The sequence below is a fragment of the Malania oleifera genome, chromosome 6 (assembly GCF_029873635.1).
Source record: "Malania oleifera isolate guangnan ecotype guangnan chromosome 6, ASM2987363v1, whole genome shotgun sequence".
In the NCBI taxonomy this organism is placed as follows: domain Eukaryota; kingdom Viridiplantae; phylum Streptophyta; class Magnoliopsida; order Santalales; family Ximeniaceae; genus Malania; species Malania oleifera.
The window spans coordinates 112,382,504-112,403,807 of record NC_080422.1 but is presented as its reverse complement, the minus strand read 5'-3'; the positions used below and the strand labels follow the sequence as shown (position 1 = coordinate 112,403,807).

General features: G+C 36.6%; 1 protein-coding gene across 1 annotated transcript; it reads left to right on the top strand.

Annotated features, from left to right (window-relative positions):
• Positions 1-17,162: 17,162 nt before the first annotated feature.
• LOC131158774 (pectinesterase-like) lies at positions 17,163-19,710 on the top strand. Its single transcript, XM_058113626.1, has 3 exons — positions 17,163-18,148; positions 18,596-18,756; positions 19,010-19,710. The coding sequence occupies exons 1-3, from the start codon at positions 17,163-17,165 to the stop codon at positions 19,708-19,710; spliced, it is 1,848 nt and encodes a 615-aa protein (XP_057969609.1).
• Positions 19,711-21,304: the final 1,594 nt, after the last annotated feature.

Here is a 21,304-nt window from a genome sequence, read left to right as displayed (position 1 = left end):
TCAATTAAGCAGATTGTACCAGTAATAATCAGAACACACTAATCATGTAACAACAATAAGCTCAATGGTGTAAATGTGCAATCAACACTTAGAATAGTAATTATCTCAAATCAGGCACAAAAGTGTATCTACAAGCAAATCTTTGAAAGTAAGTAATGATAAAATCTCAATCTCAGTTTAGGGTTTCAAAGATTCAAGCCAATGAAAATTTAGAATATCTCAAAAATATTTTTTCTCAATATCAAGCACAAGGAGATATTCAAATCTGATCTTGTAGAAAATAATTTTTGCACACAAAAATACAAGCCCTAATGAATCTTACAATAATAATGCAAAGACCCACAAAGCTATGAGATTTTTCCCAACCAAAGATTTACTATATGAAATCAAGGGGAACAAATCTTTGCTTAACCCTCAAATTAAAATCAAATACACAAGAACATGTGAGGGTTTCTAGCAATAGTACTCAATGAATAAAACACTCACAATGCTAGATATATCAAAGAAATGAAAGTATTTGAGTGTATGGGCTTAGTATAGCAAAATAGGAATTGATATTTTTCAGAGAGTTTTTTGGCTAATAAGTTTGCTAATTGATTCTTCATCCAAACAAATGAGCCCCTATATATAGAGAAGTGCTAATTTTGACCATTGGGGACATAAGGGTAATTATTAAAAATATTTTAAAAATGCTTAAGAAAATTAACCCCATTTAACCTTTCTTAACCATGGTAAAAATTAAAAAAACCCAAGAGTTTCGGGTGCCTGATCCACAGTTCAATCGCCCGAACACACACAATCAAAAAAGTTGATTTTTGAAGTTCAGTCGCTTGAAAGTGGGTTCATTTTGCTAAATGAAGGCGATTTCCATTCTGTCTGAGGTTTAGTCGCCCGATTCTGAATTTGGTTTACCAAACTCATGTGTTTGGTAGCCTGAGGCATTTTTGAACGTGAAGTTTGAGCTGTCGAGTTGGTGGGAAAAGTCAAAATTATGATTCGGTTGACTGAGGACGGTATGTCCCTTTTGGTTCGGTCGCCCAAGACCAAGTCAACCTTCTGACTAGTCAATGGTTCGGTCACCTAAAGTGTTTTGACCACAACGGTTCGGTCGCTCGAAGCCTCACTGATTTTACCCTATAAGTCAGTTTTACTTCAAATAATTCCCTTAAAAATATGTGTTTTTGGGGACATCTTATGTGTATGTGTAAGGACCTAAGGTCTTTCTAAGGTCTTTTGAGCTTATTGCATCTATATGCATGATACGAAGTGATTATTACAAACATTTTCCTAAATTACTATTACATACCCGAATGAGTATAAAATAAATTACAACTTTAGACTTTAAGTCTTCTTAGCCATCAAGTGATCTTGCAAATATGAACTTGCACACAAACTTGATAGACATTAAATACTTGAGTATATGTCATAATCAAAATCGAGTATGACCTATAAAATCAAAAAAACAACTGGTCATTTAAAAAACATGGTCAGACCAAAAGTATACACAAACCATTTCAATTTAAGCCTTATATAAGACGCACAAAAAATTGGAGTTTAAAACCATGCGGCATATGATAGCAAGAGTCGGTTTGAGCATAAGAGTGGTCTAACTAGTTTGCACAAACATTGCTCTTTGCAGGCCTCATGGATCGGATTCTTCTTTTTGGAGGAAAATTCTGCAGTGTATGCCTGAGCTGTTAAGTAAATCTAAGTGGAAGGTTAGAGAAGGAGATGTAAAATTGTGGTATGATAAGTTTCTGGATTCAGAACCTTTGTTTTCAGAATTTCCAAATGGTGCACATTCACATATCAGTTTAAAAGATTTGATTATTAATAATTTGTGGGATGTGGAAAATTTGCAAAGGATTCTGGGTTTTAATAAAGCAGAAGAAATGATGGAAAGAGTTGGGAAACTTAGAAACTCTTCAGATATCCTGCTATGGCTCCAGGAAAAGAATGATTGCTTTAATACAAAGTCGGCATGGGATGCTATCAAAGTTAAAGCTCCAAGTTTTTATTAAGCAAAGTGGGTTTGGAATAAATGGTTAACAAAGAAAATTATTATTTGTACGTGGAAGGCTGCTTTTGAGTGCTTAAGTGTTGATGAAAAGGTGAGAAAGGTGGGGGTATCACTTGCTTCGGCATGTAATTGTTGTGAGATGAGGCAAAAAGAGGATGTGGAGCATGTTTTGAATAAGGGAGATCTTGCTGCTGATGTATAGAGGAAGGTTTCGATGGAGGTAGGTATACTGTTCCTTAGGCACCAAAGTTGGAAAGAAATAGTCCAAATGTGGTTTAATAGGGCTTCCAGATACTCTCAATTGGGAACATTGATGGGTTTGATTCCTTATTTAGTAGTTTGGAGGTTGTGGGGAAGGAGATGTATGGCTAGAATGGAGAGGAAATGTACAGATGTGTGGCTATCGATTAAGAATTAGGTAGGGGTTTTAAGTGAGAACATGACAGTTATGGCTCATTTAAATGATGCTGATGTTCGGATATTGCAGAATCTGGAGTTGCAGATTGTGAATAAAAAGAATAAAGTTGTGCAAGTTGTGAGATGGCTAAAACTGAGGCAAGGGAGGTTGAAACTAAATTTGGATGGGAGCAGCTTGGGGAACCTAGGGCCGGCGAGAGGTGGTGGCATCCTTAGAGACTGTACAAGTTCTTTTATTTTTGGTTTTTTAAAATATTTTGGTTTGTGTTCTAATAATGAAGTTGAATTAAGAGTAGTGATGGAAGGAATAAAGATTTGCAAACAATTGGGTCATACCAGTATTGAAATTGAATGTGATTCGAATATTGTAGTAAATTGGATAAGATCTAGTAAATGCTCTTTATGGTATTTGTGGGATTTTTGGGAGTAGCTTATTGGTGTATTGGAGGGTGTAAATTTTTTGATAAATCATCTCTATAGAGAAGGAAATAAAGTAGCAGATGCGTTGGCTCAACAAGGTGCCATGGAGAGAAATAGTTTGTTTACAAATAGTAGTCAACTTCCTAGAGTTATCAAAGGTTTGTATAGATTAGATAAGATGGGTACGGCTTATATGAGGTATGTTTAGTTGGTTTCCTTTTAATATTGGTATAAGATTGTTTTCTTCTTTTGTTTGGTTTGATGCATGGTGTGTTTTATTGGTTATTTATAAGCCCCAAGTGTCCTTTTGTCTCCACGGTATTTCTCCACCATAAGTGAGGGTTATTAATAAATTAAGAAAGGAGGTGCTGCCCTCTTCTACCAAAAAAAAAGTCTTGAAGCATTTCAGCACACAGGCAAGAAATAAGATATATTCTATATACATTCATTTCTTGCAATTAAATGTATATATATATATATATATATATATATAAGTATAAAAATACATATCCCCTTATGATTTTTGATAAATACTGGGGATTGTGCTTGCTGAAAAAGAAATTTTAACATAAAAGTTCATGCAAGCTTCATTTTTTCTGGTTTAGCATTTAAGATCATTCCTAAGTATAACCAGAAAAACAACCATATGTGTAATAACCCGAACCTAGAAAATAAAATAAAAATAAATAAAAGGAAAATTGAAAATAAATAAAGTGAAAATAAATTTAAAAAGGGCATCAGCAGGGTCTCGTTGACGAGTACACGTGTCTCATTGACGAGTAATTACCGAGAGCAGAGAAAATTCAGGTTTTTAAATGATTCGTCGATGAACCCGATGTTCTTGTTGATGAATTTCCTTCTTTGGTTCGTCGATGAACCTTTTAGACTCATTGACAAATTCCAGTTTATAGAAAGGCCCTGGATCCATTTCAGCGTGAAAATTCTCTCTCCTTTCACTCACTCACTCACTCTCTCTCTCTCTCTCTCTCTCTCTCTCTCTCTCTCTCACTCTCTCAAGTTCGAACCTACCACCTTCTCTCTTCGATTTTGCCCCAGATTTAGCCCAATTCGACGATTGAAAACTACCACAAGGTTCTTGGGGCAATTCTCTTCAAGATAGTCGAAGCAGAAACTTCATTTTGAGTTCTTGGGCACCACTCCAAAATTAGGGTAAGTAGGATATTTTTAATATTAAATTAATTATTAGGAGTGCATAAGCCTAGGAGATGTTAAATGATAACTATTCTGGGGTTGAACTAATTAAGTTAGGATTTTTTGGAATACAAGGTTCCGTTTTTCGTTCGATTTAGGTAGAATTTCGAGGATCAGGTAAAGGGAATAAATTATACCAGGATTTTTATTAAATTGAATCAGTTATTTTTTAGTATAGGAACTGTATATGTATATAGTATGATTTTTCTGAATGGATTAGGCATTTAAATATGATTTTTTTTTTAATATAAATCATATTTGGGAAAAATTGTGTGGCATGAGAATAACCTTTCATAATTAACTAGTTGTAATACTGTTCGGTTGTGAATACAGTTTGCTTGTGAATATTGTCTATTTGGGAATACAGTTTCTTTGAGAATACTACTTGGCTGTGAACATTATTTGGTTGTGAATATTGGTTGGTTGTGAATACTGCCTATTCAGGTGAATATCGTCTATTATGAGTGTAAACATGCAGTGAAATACATAGCTACCTTATGTGGGCCACGTATTGGGTAGTACGTAGTAGTCCTATGTGGGCCACATACTAAGATCGTACGCAGTAGTCCTATATGGGCCACGTATAAAAACGTACAGTGAAATACGTAGCTGCCCATACGTGGGCCACGTACAGTGTAGTACGCAGTTGTCCTATGTAGGCCATGTACTAGGATGTACGCAATAGCCCTATGTGGGCCACGTACTGCAAGGTATGCAACTACCCTAGGTGGGCCACATACTGAGTTCAATGGATTGTATTGTATCCTGTGCAGATGAACTGTGGTAAATATGTTTGTTGACTATGTGAGATAATTGATGTGAATGTGTGTGTATACTGGTATGTGAACTTAAATGTATAAATATTTATGGCAAAGTAAAACTCTCCGCCCGAGGGCTTTCCCTAGGTGAGTACTCTGATAAGTATCAGTTGTAGCTGCACCCAGATTAATGGGTAAGGTTGCAAATGGTATCAGAGTAAAGGGGAGTTACATGTATGGGCATGTAATCTTCCCAATCCTCTGGAACTTTCACTATAAATATTGGTTTTGTTTGTGTGACTATAGTTTGTATGCACCTTGCCAATTGTTGATTAATTGATGAGTTTATTTTGTATATATATATATATATATATAGAAACTCTTTTGCCACGCACACTGCTATAGTTTATTTCTTCCTTACTGAGAGATGTCTCACCCCGACGAATTATTATCTTTTCAGGGCCTTCACGTGATCGAGCTTAGAAAGCACCAAGGGCGGGGTTTAGTTTTTGTGAATGTGAGTGGATGTAGATATTGGAACTTTTAAGTTAATGTCTTTATATTTTCCTGGTTAGGTAATATAAAGTGAAGGGATACACCCCGGGCCCCACCTAGCGGGTTTGGGGTGTGACAAAGTGGTATCAGAGCTTTAGGTTATAGATTCTGTAGACTTTAGGAGAAATAATACCAGAGTATAGGTTCGAGTTAGTATGAGGGTAAAAACGGGTTGATTAAGGTATTGATAGGAATTTGAGTATTGTTTCATAGCTTATAGGCAGAAATCCCTTAATAAACTTTTGTGATTTTCTGAATCAGTCGACGATTTCAGAAAACCTTGGTAAATCCATCGATAGTGATGTTTCCAAGTAGGGAGACTGAAACTTGGAATTAGAACTTGAAGGTTAAGATGATTAAGGTTAATTGGGTGTAGGATGTTTAATTGAGGATTTGAATATCAATCTGGTCTCTTGTTTTGTAACTGTGGTAGTTATGTTAAGATGTGGAGATTTTAAACTTGCCTCTGTCATATCTTCAGGATGGATCCCAAAGGTAAAGGTGTGGATGCTGGAGGGGAGAACGAGTTGGGGGTTTCCAGCGGAGATGAAATTGAGACCCCTAAACTACTGTGAGGTATAGCTCAGCAGGTCAGGGAAGAGATGAGGCAGGACACCGAGGGATCAAGCTGCCCCCCTATGAACCAGGGCTATTTGATCGATCAATTCACTCGCCTGAAACCCTCTTATTTTGTGGGAGGTGCTGACCCAATCATAGCTAAGAATTGGGTGCAAAAGATGGAGAAGATACTGACGGTGCTAGATTACACTAAGAAACAGAAGGTTCTCTTCGCCACTTTCAAACTGACAGGAGAGGCCGAACGGTGGTGGCTGGTAGTGAAGCTATTGGAAGAGTAGTGGGTGGTACCTACTGTTATGACATGGAAACGTTTCAATGAGGTCTTTTATGACCAGTATTTCCCCACCACCACCAAGAATGCAAAGGCGAAGGAATTCTTCAACTTGACTCAGGGGCAACTCACTGTATAGTAGTACATTGCTAGGTTCGTGGAGCTTTCTCACTTTGCTCCTTTCATGGTCCCAAATACATATCAAAAGGTAAGGTGGTTTGAGAGGGGCATGAAATAGAGAATCCTAGAGCATATGGCATGCTTACAGATACAAAACTTTTCAGAACTGGTGGATAAAGCCACCATTGCAAAGTTAAGCCTACAGGGAGGTGTAGGGATGTTAGAGCAAAGGAAGAGACCCATGTCTCCTAGCTCCCATGCCAATGTCAGATAGGGCTCATGGAGGGGAGATAGAGACATTAGGGGTCAAAGGCCAGTTAGGAGTGATCAAGGCCATCAGGGTATAACTCAACACCCTCTTACTACGCGACGTGTAATCGGAGGCATTTGGGAGAATACGGGAGTAGGGGTCCTATATGCTATCGGTGTGATAAGTACAACCATATAGCTTGAGATTTTCATGAGTCTCTAGGTCAAAACTAGGGACTGCAAAGCAACGCACCCACTCCAGATCAGAATCGGGAAAATAATCTGATGCCACACGGCGGGCCAGCACATGTCTAGACACTTGCCCTAGCTGAGACAAAAACTGCTAGAGGCATAGGTAACGTGTTTATGTTTGGGATAAATAATAAGTTTCATTTGATTCTGGGTGATGCGATTGTTCACATGCTAAAATAGATTGAAATGTGTGAAATGTGTGATAGAATATATGTTGATTAACAAATTTGGACGACGAAATTTTGTAAGGGGGGAAGAATGTAATAGCCCGAAACTAGAAAATAAAATAAAAATAAATAAAAGGAAAAGGGGAAATAAATAAAGAGAAACGAAATTTAAAAAGGGCATTAGTAGGGACTCGTCGACCAACTCATTTTCTTCATCGACGAACATCCTTTTGCGTCTCGTCGATGAGTACATGTGTCTCATCGATGAGTAATTACCGAGAGTAGGGAAAATTCAGGTTTTTAAACGATTCATTGACAAACCTGATGTTCTCATCAATGAATGTCCTTCTTTGGTTCGTCAACAAACCTTTTAGACTCATCGACGAACGCAAGATTATAAAGAGGCCCTCGATTCATTTCAGCGTGAAAATTATCTCTCCTCTCGCTCTTTCTCTCTCTCTCTCTCTCTAGGGTTCAGCCCTACCACCTTCTCTCTTCGATTTTGGCCCAGATTTAGCCCAATTCGATGATTGGAAACCACCACGAGGTTCCTGGGGCGATTCTCTTCAAGTTAGCCGGAGCAAAAACTTGATTTGGAGTTCTTTGGCACCACTCCAAAATTAGGGTAAGTAGGATATTTTTAATATTAAATTAATTATTGGGAGTGCGTGGGCCAAGGAGATGTTAAATGATAACTATTCTGGGGTTGAACTAATTAAGTTAGGATTTTTTGGAATATAAGGTTCCATTTTCTATTCAATTTAGGCAGAATTTCGAGGATCAGGTAAGGGGAATAAATTATACCAAGATTTTTATTAAATTGAATCGGTTATTTTTGAGTATAGGAACCGTATATATATATAGTACTATTTTTCTAAATGGATTGGACATTTAAATATTATTGGTTTTGAATATAAATCATATTAACTGGTTGTAATACAGTTTTCTTGTGAATACTGTCTGTTTGGAAATACAGTTTGTTTGAGAATACTGCTTGGCTGTGAACATTGTTTGGTGGTGAATATTGGTTGGTTGTGAAAACTTCCTGTTCGGGTGAATGTTGTTTGTTGTGAGTGTAAACGTGCAGTGAAATACATAGTTGCCTTATGTGGGCCACGTACTGGGTAGTACATAGTAGTCCTATGTGGGCCATGTACTGAGATGGTACGCAATAGTCCTATGTGGGCCACGTATGGTGAAATACATAGTTGCCCTACGTGGGCAACGTATAGTGTAGTACGCAGCTATCCTATGTGGGCCACATATTGGGATGTACGTGGTAGCCCTATGTGGGCCACGTACTGCAAGGAATGCAACTGCCCTAGGTGGGCCACGTACTAAATTCAATGGATTGTATTGTATCCTGTGTGGATAAACAGTGGTTGTATATGTTTATTGACTATGTGAGATAATTGATGTGAATGTGTGTGTATACTGGTATGTGAACTTAAATGCATAAATATTTATAGAAAAGCAAAACTCTCCACCTGAGGGCTTACCCTAGGTGAGTGCCTGATAAGTATCAGTTGTAGCCACACCCAGATTAACGGGTAAGGCTGCAAACGGTATCAAAGCAAAGGAGCGTTATATGTATGGGCGTGTAACCTCCCCAATCCTCGAGAACTTTCACTATAAATATTGATTTTTTTTTTTTTTTGTGACTACAATTTGTATACGCCTTGCCAATTGTTGATTGATTAATGAGTTTATTTTGTATATATTTATTAAAACTCTTTTGCCACGCACACTGCTATAGTTTATTTCTTCTTTATTGAGAGGTGTCTTACCCCAGCAAATTATTATCTTTTCATGCCTTCAGGTGATCGAGCTTAGAAAGCTCCAAGGGCAGGGTTTAGTTTTTGTAAATGTGAGTGGATGTAGATACTAAAACTTTTAAGCTGATGTCGTTATATTTTCCTGGTTATGCATATAAAGTGAAGGGATACACTTTTGGGAAGTATAGTATGGAATTCTGGTATTAGAATGGAGAATGTTTAATTATTTCCGCTACGTTTATGTTAGATATGGTATCAGAGACAGTGAATGGTCTCATTACATATCCCTCGGGGTCCCGCCTCATCTCTTCCTTGGAGGCCAAAGTAATTTTGAAAGACTTCTTAGGGCACAAATAAATTCCCTAAATAAAGAAGGACTTGGTTTTAATGGAAAAGAAAATTTGAAACAAAAACATCTTTACATGGGTTATTTTGTAAGAGAATCAAAAGCTTTTACTCCATCAAAAGACTCCTATAAATATACCACATGCTTTAAATGTAAAAGGATGGGTCACATAAAATTTGATTGTCCTTTTAAGAACAAAGATGTTAAAGTTAAAAAGGTATGAAGAGTTAAAGGAGATTCAAACACTAACCCCCATGGGGCCAAGAAAAAATGAGTACCAAAAATAGTTACTTAAATGTCTATTGCAGGTATGCTTGAGATCATCCTCCTCAAAGGATATATGGTATATGGACAGCGGATGTTCACAACAGATGACTGGGGATAAAGCTAAATTCGCATCCATCACACCAAAGGATAGAGGATTTGTCACTTTTGGGGACAACGCAAAAGACAAGATAATAGGAGACTAGGACACACAAACATGGAACTTAATATCTAAACTAGTTAAGGGAGACTTAGTTAAGGGATTGCCAAAGACAAAATTCGTGAAAGACAAAATCTGTGATGCATGTCAACTAGGAAAACAAGTAAGATCTAGTTTTAAGAAGAAGAAAGTAATCTCTACTACTAGGTCACTTCAAATGCTACACTTATATTTATTTGGTCCAAACCCAATTCAGAGTTTAGGAGGAAAATCATACGCATTTGTTATCATTGATGATTATTCTAGATTTACATGGATACTATTTTTAGGTCACAAAAATGAAGCATGTGAACAATTCATTAAACTGTGCAAGAAAATTCAAAGTGAAAAAGGATATACAATTACAAAAATCCAAAATGATAGGGGTAAAGAATTTAAAAATCAAGGTATGGAAGAATAATGTGATTCATTAAGAATATCTCATAACTTTTCAACTCCTAGAACACCACAACAGAATGGTGTCGTTAAAAGAAAGAATAGGTATGTACAAGAAATGGCAAGAACTATGCTTAACGAACATAGGTTACCTAAGTACTTCTGGTCTGAGGCAATGAACACCGCCTGCTATGTACTAAATAAAGTTCTAATTCGACCATCTCTAAATAAGACTCCTTATGAATTATGGAATGACCATAGACCAATCATCTCATATTTCCATGTCTTTGGCTGCAAATGTTTTGTGCTTAGAGACAATGAATATTTAGGAAAGTTTAATGTGAAATCTGATGAAAGTATTTTTCTAGGATATGCCTTAGATAGTAAAGCCTACAGGGTATATAATAAACGAACATTAACCATTGTTGAATCCATTCACGTAGTATTTGATGAGTCCAATCCATTTGCTCAAAAGTCTGATGAAGAGGATAAAATTGAGATAAATAATGAATTTGAAAAATTGTCTATTGAAAATAATTCAGGTAAGAACACTGAAATTAAGGAAACACTTTTTGAAGATAATCAAGTAGAAAAAGTGGTTAGTGAACTACCTAAAGGATGGAAGTACATAAAGAATCATCCTATAGATCAAATTATAGGTGAACCATCACGTGGAGTAGCTATACAATCCTCACTTAGAAATATGATTAGTCATTTAGCATTCTTATCTCAATAAGAACCTAAGAATGTGAGTGAAGCAATTAAGGATGAATCATAGGTAATATTTATGCAAGAAGAATTAAATCAATTTGTGAAAAATAAAGTCTGGACATTAGTTCCTAGACCTGAGGATCATACAGTTAGTGGAACAAAATAGACATAGAAAAACAAGAAAGATGAACATGGAATAGTTGTTAGAAATAAGGTAAGACTAGTAGCTCAAGGATATAACCAAGAGGAAGGCATAGACTTTGAGGAAACCTTTGCACCTGTACCTAGAATGGAAGCCATTTGAATGCTGTTAGCTTATGCTGCTTTAAGGATTTCAAACTGTATCAAATGGATGTCAAAAGCACATTTTTAAATGGCTACATAAGTGAAGAAATATATGTAGAACAACCCCCAAGTTTTGAAAACCATAAGTATCCAAATCACGTTTATAAACTAACTAAAGCTTTGTATGGTTTAAAGCAAGCTCCTAAAGTTTGGTATGAAAGGCTAAGCAATTTTCTACTAGATAATGGATTTATCATAGGGAAGATAGACACAACACTCTTCATAAAATCTAAGAATGAGAACATGCTCCTAGTACAAGTATACGTAGATGATATCATCTTTATAGCAACAAATGAAGAGTTATGCAATAAGTTTGCAAGGTGTACGCAAAACAAATTTGAGATGAGCATGATGGAAGAACTTAACTTCTTCCTAGGACTCAGATCAAACAAGTAAAACATGAAATTTTCATAAATCAATCAAAGTATATTAGAGACTTGCTCAAAAGGTTTAATATAAAAGATGATAAAATTCTAGGAATGCCTATGAGCTCTTCAATAAAATTAGACAAAGACAAGTAAGGGATACCAGTAGATAAAGCTCTATCGTAGGATGATTGGTAGCTTACTATATCTAACTGTCAGCAGACCTGACATAATGTTTAGTGTATATTTGTGCACAAGATTTCAGGCTGCACCTAAAGAGTCCCACTTAGATACCTGATTGGAACCATTGAACTTGGATTATGGTATCCTAAGTATACCTCCTTTGAGATTGTTAGCTATTCAGATGCTAACTTTGCCGATAGAAAAGTAGATAGAAAAAGCACGAGAGGCACATGTCATTTCTTAAGACATTCTTTAGTATCTTGGTTTTCAAATAAGTAAAATTCAGTTGCTATTTTCACAGTCAAAGCAAAATATATAGCGGCTGGAAGTTGTTGTGCTCAAACATTATATATGAAGCAACAACTTATGGATTTTGGACTGTATTATGACAATGTTTCTATAAAATTTGATAATACGAGTACAATAAATATCTCAAAGAACCTTATATCACATTCACGAATTAAACACATAGAAATTAGACATTATTTTCTTCTTGACCATGTGCAAAAAAGAGATGCGACACTTGAATTTGTATGCACAGATGAACAATGGGCATACATATTCACGAAACCACTTTCGGAGGATAGGTTTATCCAAATTAGACGTGAATTAGGCCAAAGAAGAATATATAGTGGCTGGAAGTTTTTATGCTCAAACACTATATATGAAGCAACAACTTATGGATTTTGGACTGTACTATGACAAGTTTCTATAAAATGTGATAATACGAGTGCAATAAACATCTCAAAGAACCTTATATCACATTCACGAACTAAACTCATAGAAATTAGACATCATTTTCTTCGTGACCATGTGCAAAAAGGAGATGTGACACTTGAATTTGTATACACAGATGAACAATGGGCATACATATTCACAAAAGCACTTTTGGAGGATAGGTTTATCCAAATTAGACGTAAATTAGGCCTAATGCATAGTCGAGAAGTTGCCTAGAGTTACTTTAGACTACATAATTAATGGGGAGCAACTTCAATTAAAATTCACATTTGGTTAAAATTTTCATATTTGGCTAAAAACTTTTTTCACATTTGGTATTAAAATTAATGAATGGTTGTTGCATGTTAAATTTTTTTTATGGATACATGAAACATGTTGATTTTTTAACTTTAATGGGCTGATTTGCTCTTCCATGTCTATGTAAATTGAAATGTTGTGTATGTTCACATTGAAATTTGATTCAACAACACATATATACCTTAGAAAGGGGGAGAAGTAAGTTGAGTAACACAGGGGGAGATATATCTCGTAATACAATTTTGGCACATAAGGACAAATTTTTTAAAGATGAGACATATTTATGTTAGAACAATTTTTATATACCTTTTTGTTGATGTCAAAAGGGGGAGAAGTATATAAGTATATACTAGAAAAAATAGTTTTGAATGAAAAGGGGAAAACTTGTACTGACAAAAATATTGCATACTCTACAATGTGTATGAACTTCGTTGTGTGTGAAAGAACTTCATTGTGTATGAATTATATTGCTAAATTATAAATTATGCATTATCTTAGGGGAGCCTTATTAGGCGTAATCCATTTTTGCTTATGTATTTGTCATCATCAAAAATGGGGAGATTGTTGACTCTATGAGTCCAATCCTATTTTGATAATGATAAATCACTTGGTATTTGACATATGAAATTGAGTTTGTGAATAAGATCATGATTTAGAATGCAAAAATTGTAAGCATGATATGGAAGCCACAAGGAAACTAAAGTACATATCACTTGGCTCAATCCATGGAACTAGAAGAGTAAAAGGATGAAGAAGCAAACTTCAAGTTTTAAGATCTTCAATTGGAATGGATATTTAGAATTTAATGTATTTACATATGTCATATGATATAATTCGAAACTCAAATATACCCTAAACTGACCTTAGGACTTATGCATTTCATCAAAGGTTCATTTACATTAGTTCTAGGCTGAATGAATTTTTAGAGGCAAATTTTAGAGGCCTCGTCGACAAACCACATGGCCTCGTTGACGAACTCATAAGGCCACTCAATGACGAATGATGTGTTCTCGTTGACGAGAAAATACCGAGAGCCCAAAAGGTTCAAATAGGTCTCTCGTCAATGAACTTAGGTTCTCGTCGACGAACGGGTGTTGTACACTCGTCGACGAATGAGTGCTCTCATCGATGAATGTCGTGGCGCAAAACAGTGGTTCAGCGCAAATACGGATAGATTAATGTTTAATCTCTATGATCCAACGTCCATAAATTAATCTGACAACGAGAATATTATTTAAACACTCCCAAAACCCTAAAAACACAAGAAGCAAGAGTTTTAGAGAAAAATTTTCACATCTTGTGCTAAGTGTGCCTCCATTCCAAGACTTTGCGAACACTCTACAGCATTCATACTCTTTGGGCAAATCATCTCAACCTTTCAAAGGGATTTCATCTACACATCCTGCAAACAATCCTTGGTGCTTGAGGTTTGATAAATAAGTGATTGGTTTGTGGTTTCAATATATACATATCTTAAAGATTTTTCATCTCTCATACTCAAATATCTACTATTTTTATTGAGAAGAAAAATTTTTGTGTTATTACTTAAAAACTTTATTTGAGAAAGGATTTTGCTAAAGGTTGAATATTTGCTGATATTCAAGTTTTTTTATTTTCATTCAAAGACTTGATATTTTGTTATTACAAAAACTTTTTGATTGAAAATTCTAAGAGCTCCTAAATACATATTTATGAGGGATATTTTCTTAAAAATATTAAATAAAGTCTTTGATATATATATACACGAAGATCATATTATTGATTTAGATCTTTGGAGCAAAACTTATTTACGTATATTTTTACAAAGATCATCAAGTTGGATTAAATCTTTGAAACTGAATAGTCATATCTATATTTATACAAAGATTATAGAAAGGATTCATTGACCACATCGCATAAACTCATTGAGCTTCATGTTTTATCATATGATTATGTACTAGGATTTCTATTGTACTCACTAGTTTGGTTAGAAGCATTTTGAGTTTTGCAGAAATTATAATTTTTATATTGTATTCACGGTTTGGGTTGTGAACCGAGGTTGAGGAGGAAGCTATGCCTCTTGTAAGTAGCGGACTGTAAGGGAAGTTCCATCCCAGTTAAAGGAGCGGGTATTAGTGGAATCCTTAAGTGGGTTGCTCAAGGTGAGGACATAGGTTGGGGTAGGCCGAACCTCGTAAAAATCGAGTTTGCATCTCTCTTACCCTTAACTCTATTTAATTTCAGCGTAAACTTATTTATGTGAATATTGTAAATGTTTTAAATATATAATAGGTCTGCAAAGTAATTGGGTGAAATTGATTGATTGACAAAAACACACACTAACTTGATTTATTGTAAAACATTGAGCTAGTTGTAAGTAGTATGCAAGTTTGTAATTGAAAGTTTTCAAAATTTGAACTTGAAGGACTTAATTTTTTTAAATACCCAATTCACCCCCTCCCCTCTTGGGATAACACCAGAATTCACACCCTGTTTTTCAACTTCCATTTTCCAAGCAAGCATCACTCTTGCATGTCGTTGTTCCCTGCGAAGAGTTCTTGGTTCCTCTGTCGAGCGTCCTGTCTTCTTCCTCTGTAGATCCTCTCGCGACCTCAAGCTTTTCGGCTACTTCTATGGCTCCGGTGTCCTTATTCTTATTCTAGCTATATGAGGATTTACCTGTGTGTGCTCCAAGTGTTCGACAGAATGACACAAAGGAGCTTATGATTCACATTGCTACGGCTTACAGAACCATATTTGATCAAATTGCAGAAGATCTATTGGAATGGTTTGCTTATGTTCATTTGGACATGTTGATTTCGCTGATTTTGACAGGGTGGATGTTGTTTGTGTGTTTGTTCGCATTGTCTTGAGTTTGTCGAAATTTTAGTGTTTTTGGTATCTCTTTTTCTGATCGGATTTCCTTATTTTCGATTGCCTGTTGTGTTGTTTCGATTTTCATTTCTGTCCGGTTCTGGTGTTTGCTTATTGTTCAGCTCACTATTAAGGTGGTCTGCGTTCTGGCGCCCGTGTTATAATGCGGTTGCATTATCGGAGTTTGGTACCTATGTTTTCTTTGATTTTTTAGTTGCAAAGATTGCCGGTCTGGAGCCTCACACTTCAGAGTGACTTCGCAGCTCTCCACTCTCGTCTCTGATTTGATCTACTAGTCACTATCGTTGTCTCCATTTCATCTCCGGCTCACTCGTATTTGGTCTGATTTGCTAGTCCGCCATTCCCTCGCTCCAGCTATGTCGTGTCTCGTCACTCCTCCTTGGAGACAGTTGATCTCTTCGTCTGAAGCAACTTCAGATCTTGCCTTAGAGTGTTCAATAAATTTCAGTTGATGCAGATTTCTTGATCTACTTTGTCTTCTTCTTCTTATTCAGAAATTTCTTTCTGATAGACGACCCTGTCTTTGATCAATGTCGAAATATTTTCTATTGAGTGTCAAGTTCAAGTGGTTCTTGTTTCGTGTTATCAGTTTGTTGAGTTCGATTGAAGAATTCTTCTTCTACACGAGTTGGAGTTTCTTGATTTTTCTTGAAGGAAAATTTTCCTTCGTTTTTGTTTCATTGCTGCCTTCGGTTTGGCCATATTTTTGGTCTTCACTTCGCAGCAATTTTCTTCTTCATCAGCATCTCATCATCCGATATCGTTGTCTTCCTCGCCTGTTTTGTGCATCGGCATCTCATCGCATGACATTGTTGTCTTGCTCGCCAGCTCTTGTGCATTGGCATCTCCTCTTGTGGATCATCTCCATTTGTGTTTCACATCAATGTTTTTTTTTTTTTTTCATCATCTTTTACCGCAAGATGGAGATGTTAAATCTTTATTCACCATCTCCATCTGGGGGGGGCGTGTTAAAAGATGTATATTCTTGATTTGTTAGTTTAGTTAATTGTTTAGTTAAAGTTGTTATTTGATTCTTGAGTGGTTAAGTTTAGTTATGGATTATTGTATAAATACCCTTGTAATCTTCTCTTTGAATACAATTCCGGAATATACATTTTATTTATTTAACAACCATGAACATCATCCAGATGGACAGAGAGGATTTTGCCTAATTTTAACCCTCCATTTTAGTCATTATATATATATATATAATATTTGAAATTAGTTTTTAGAAATTAGAAAGGATACACTCAGGACAAAAGTTAGAGGATATAATTAATGCAATTAAAAAAGACAGAATGTCTATTGATCGCCCATTCTCCAGTTAACCCCAAGCTAAATTTTAAATTGCTTGCCTTAAAATTCTCTAGCCCAAACCTCCTTTACCACTTGAAAAATAGTAAGATTGAAATTAAAAAAGAAAAAAAATTTTCAAAATTAATAAAAAGGAGGGGTAGAGAGGAAGAAGAATTGAAGAATAAAGTGTAGAGAAGGAAAAGAGGAAAAAGGAATATAAAGACAAAAGAATTGACATCTTCTGTCTGGTCGCCCTCTCCTCTCTGCCTTAGGCATTAAATCTAAGGCAGAGAGACGACTACCTAGCTAGTGTAGCTCTCAGCCTTAATTATATATACCACCATTCGTCAGCCATGGCGTTTCAGGATTTTGGGCATTTATCAGAACGCCGAAAGGCTGAAAGGCAACAAAAGTTGAAGAAGAGAATTGTCATTGCGGCAATCACAATCTTTGTCCTGCTTGCACTAATTGGTGCCGGAATATTTGCTTACACACAATATGTATCCCACCACCATAATGCTACCGAAGCCTCCACCAATAGTAATAATCAGCAGAAGACACAGCCGGCCGCTGCATCTGCAGGTGGTATAAAGGACGTATCACACTCCATAAAGGCTATTAAGATGATATGTTCCTACACAGATTACAAGGCTGCATGCGAGGAAAGCCTCTCAAAGGCTGCCGCCAAATCCAACCATACTCAACCCAAAGATCTTCTCAAGGCTGCAATCTCCGTCGCCGCCAACGAGGTTGAAAAGGCCTTGAACCAATCCTCCACCTTCAAAATTGACAACCCTGAAGAAAAGGCCGCTTTTGAAGATTGCAAGGTTCTCCTGCAGGATGCCAAAGAAGAACTTGGGGACTCCGTTTCCCACGTCGATACCCCTCGTGACTCATCATCAGCTGGGGGGAGTTCCAAGTTCTCATCGGGCGACTTGAACAATTGGCTCAGCGCCGTCATGTCTTACCAACAATCATGCGTTGATGGCATCCCCGAAGGAAAACTCAAATCCCAAATGAGGACTGCCTTGAAGTCTACCAAGGAATTTACTAGCAATGCCTTGGCAATTGTCTCGGAAGTGTCATCCATCCTTTCAACGTTTCAGATACCCGGGATCAACCGTCGCCTTTTAACGGCCGCCAATGAATATTCCAATCACACGTCTGTGCAGGACGAGGAAAACCAACTTCCAACCTGGATTACTCATGAGGACCGAAGAATGTTGGGTGAACTTGAAGTTAAGTTGATTCCCAATGTGATTGTGGCGAAGGATGGAAGTGGAAATTTTACTAGAATTTCCGATGCATTGGCAGCCATGCCACCAAAGTATGAAGGAAGGTACGCATATGCATATGCATGCATGCATGCACGCGTGTCTATATATATAAATCAATAACCTTACCATTAAAGATAATTTGAGATATTCATGATTCTATACTATGTATTTGTATTATTATTTCGATACTCGTGCATGTGCACGGAATGTTTTGTGTATAATTAAGAACAACATTATCTTTTTTGTTTAATTGGTGGTAAGGATGATTTGTAATTTAGGTGATCCCAAGATCACGAGCTTGATTCCTACTTAAGAGTTCACTCGGTGAATTACTATGAATGTATCAATGGACGAGCGGCTTTCACCCTTCGAGTTTGGTGTCGCACCATAGTATCCAAAGTGACGCGATGATAGTTGAAATCTCCTAATTATCAAAAAAAAAATAACATTATCTTTTTTAAGGACTTGATATATATATATACATGAATATTAATGAATATGTTAATTAGGTACATCATTTATGTTAAAGAAGGAACTTATGAAGAGACGGTGACAATCGAGAAGAAGATGGTCAATGTTACCATGTACGGAGATGGATCGCAAAAGACTATCGTTACCGGGAGCAAGAACTTCGTGGATGGAGTTAGGACCTTCCACACTGCAACTTTCGGTAAGTCGCATGCACGTGCATGGATATATATATATATATATATATATATATATTGTTTACCCTAAGTGGATATAGATACAGAGGCATAAATATAAATAAATAAATAAATCCTTAATTAATTTCTCTTTCCAATCGATGAGTCTCTCTAGATCTCCTGATTAATTTCCATCGTGATATGTATATAAATATTAATTAATTAATTAATTTTGGGGGTAATTCCGTTGAATGAATTATTATATGCACGTGCGTGCAGTGGCCATAGGAGAAGGTTTTATGGCCAAAGCCATGGGATTCAGGAACACAGCGGGTCCAGAGAAACACCAAGCAGTCGCGATCAGAGTGCAATCAGACAGGTCAGTATTCTTCAACTGTCGAATGGAGGGGTACCAAGACACGGTGTACGCCCAAACCCACCGGCAGTTGTACAGAAGCTGCGTCATCGCGGGCACTGTGGACTTCATATTCGGGGACGCCTCCGCCATCTTCCAGAATTGCATGATAGTGGTGAGGAAGCCCCTGGACAACCAGCAGAACATTGTCACCGCCCAGGGACGCACCGACAAGCGGGAGACCACGGGGATAGTGCTCCAAAATTGCCGCATCCTGGCGGACAAGAAACTGGAGCCCCAGAGGCTGCAGGTCAAGACTTATCTGGGAAGGCCTTGGAAGGAGTACTCCAGAACCATTGTGATGGAATCCACGCTTGGGGATTTGATCCAACCCCAAGGCTGGCTGCCCTGGGAAGGGGAGTTTGCGCTCAAGACTCTGTACTACGCAGAGTACAACAACAAAGGCCCCGGTGCTGCTGTGGATGGTAGAGTGAAGTGGCCTGGGTACAAGGGCGTCATCGGCAGGCAGGAGGCCAACCAGTACACGGTTGGGCCTTTCTTGCAGGGGGATCAGTGGGTGAAGGCCACCGGCGCTCCTGTTCATTTGGGTCTCTACACTACTTAAATATTTAAATTAAATTGTATATATATACATACGTAGTATATATCCATGTGCTCCATATATTTATATATGCATCCCTTTATCATCATCATGAATCTGGAAAAGTATATTCCAGTGTATTCTATATATTTAAACATTTACTTTTCTTGCATGTTTAGAAATGGCTCCCTTTACATACATACACACACACACACATGTATAATTATATAATCAACAAAATGTTGCCCAATTGTGATTTTCCTTAAATAATCATGTTTGGTCTTCGTATTCTCATTTCTTCCAACTTTAAGTTTAATCCCAATTAGCAGATCAAATAAACAAGGCCATTAAAGTATTAGTAATGTCTTTAGTTAAATTACAAAATTATGAAAAAAAAAAAAAAAAGTATTTCATAGCGGTAAAAGTTCTTTATGGCTAATTTTTAACCCTGCCGTCGCCTTGAGCATCACATGCAACACTTCATGGAAGAACGCCATTTTTTCGGGACTCCCTTCTAGCAAATATATTAGGCACCAAAGTGATGAAGGTAGAGTTAATGCTCTTACTAAAAAAAATCTCAATAAAATTTATTGCAACCGTCAGCAATCATGCACTCTTAATCACCTTGTTGGATATTTTAGAAAAATAGAGATTAAGGATAATGAGAGAAACTAATTTAGAGACTGCAGAAGACTGATTTTTTATTGAGCAACAAACTATCTATTATTACAGCATGTTGACAACAGAATTGCAGAAAAATCTGCTAAAAATGAATTGTAGAAAAATCTGCAACATATTGAGCATAACAGCTAAGAGCCTAAAAATCAGCATGAAGAAATGGTTATAATCCTAAAGAATGACAACAAATAAAACTTATTCAATTCCTAAAGAATAGCCACAAATAAAACTGATTCAGCTTCATGAGTTACATCAGTCAACACTCCTCCTTGACTCTAGAGCTACATACACCAAGCTTCTGCCTCAAGAATTCATATTTAATCTTTGGAAGTACCTTTGTTAGGATGTCAGCACTTTGATTTTTTGTTTTGCAGTAGATCAGCTGCACTTCTCCTTCCCTTTGTACCTCTATTAGAAGATAAAATTTTATTTTGAAGTGTTTTGTTTTCCATGGAACACTGGATTATTAGCAATTAAAATTGCAGCTTGGTTGTCCACAATTAATTGAGTGCCTTCTTGTTGTTCCATATGCAAATCTGTCATAAGTTTCCTGATCCAAAGGGTCGAGCTTGATTCGCAGTAGCAGTAACAGCTACATATTCTGCTTCAACTGTGGATTGAGCCATGACTTCTTACCTTTTAGAACACCATGAAAAAATTCCAAAATCAAAGCTAAAACAGTAACTTGAGGTGCTTCTCATATCATCATCACATACAACCTAATCATTATCAAAATAACCATGGAGACTAAAGTTTTTAACTTGACTGAATCTTAATTATTCCACAATCAATTGTGTCCTTAACATATCTAAGAATTCTTTTTGTTGCTTGAAAATGAATTTCACTAACACAGTGCATATACCTTTACCTTGATAGCAAACTGACTGCGTGCATGATATCTAGCCTAGTTGCAGTTAAATACATTAGGCAGCCTATTAAG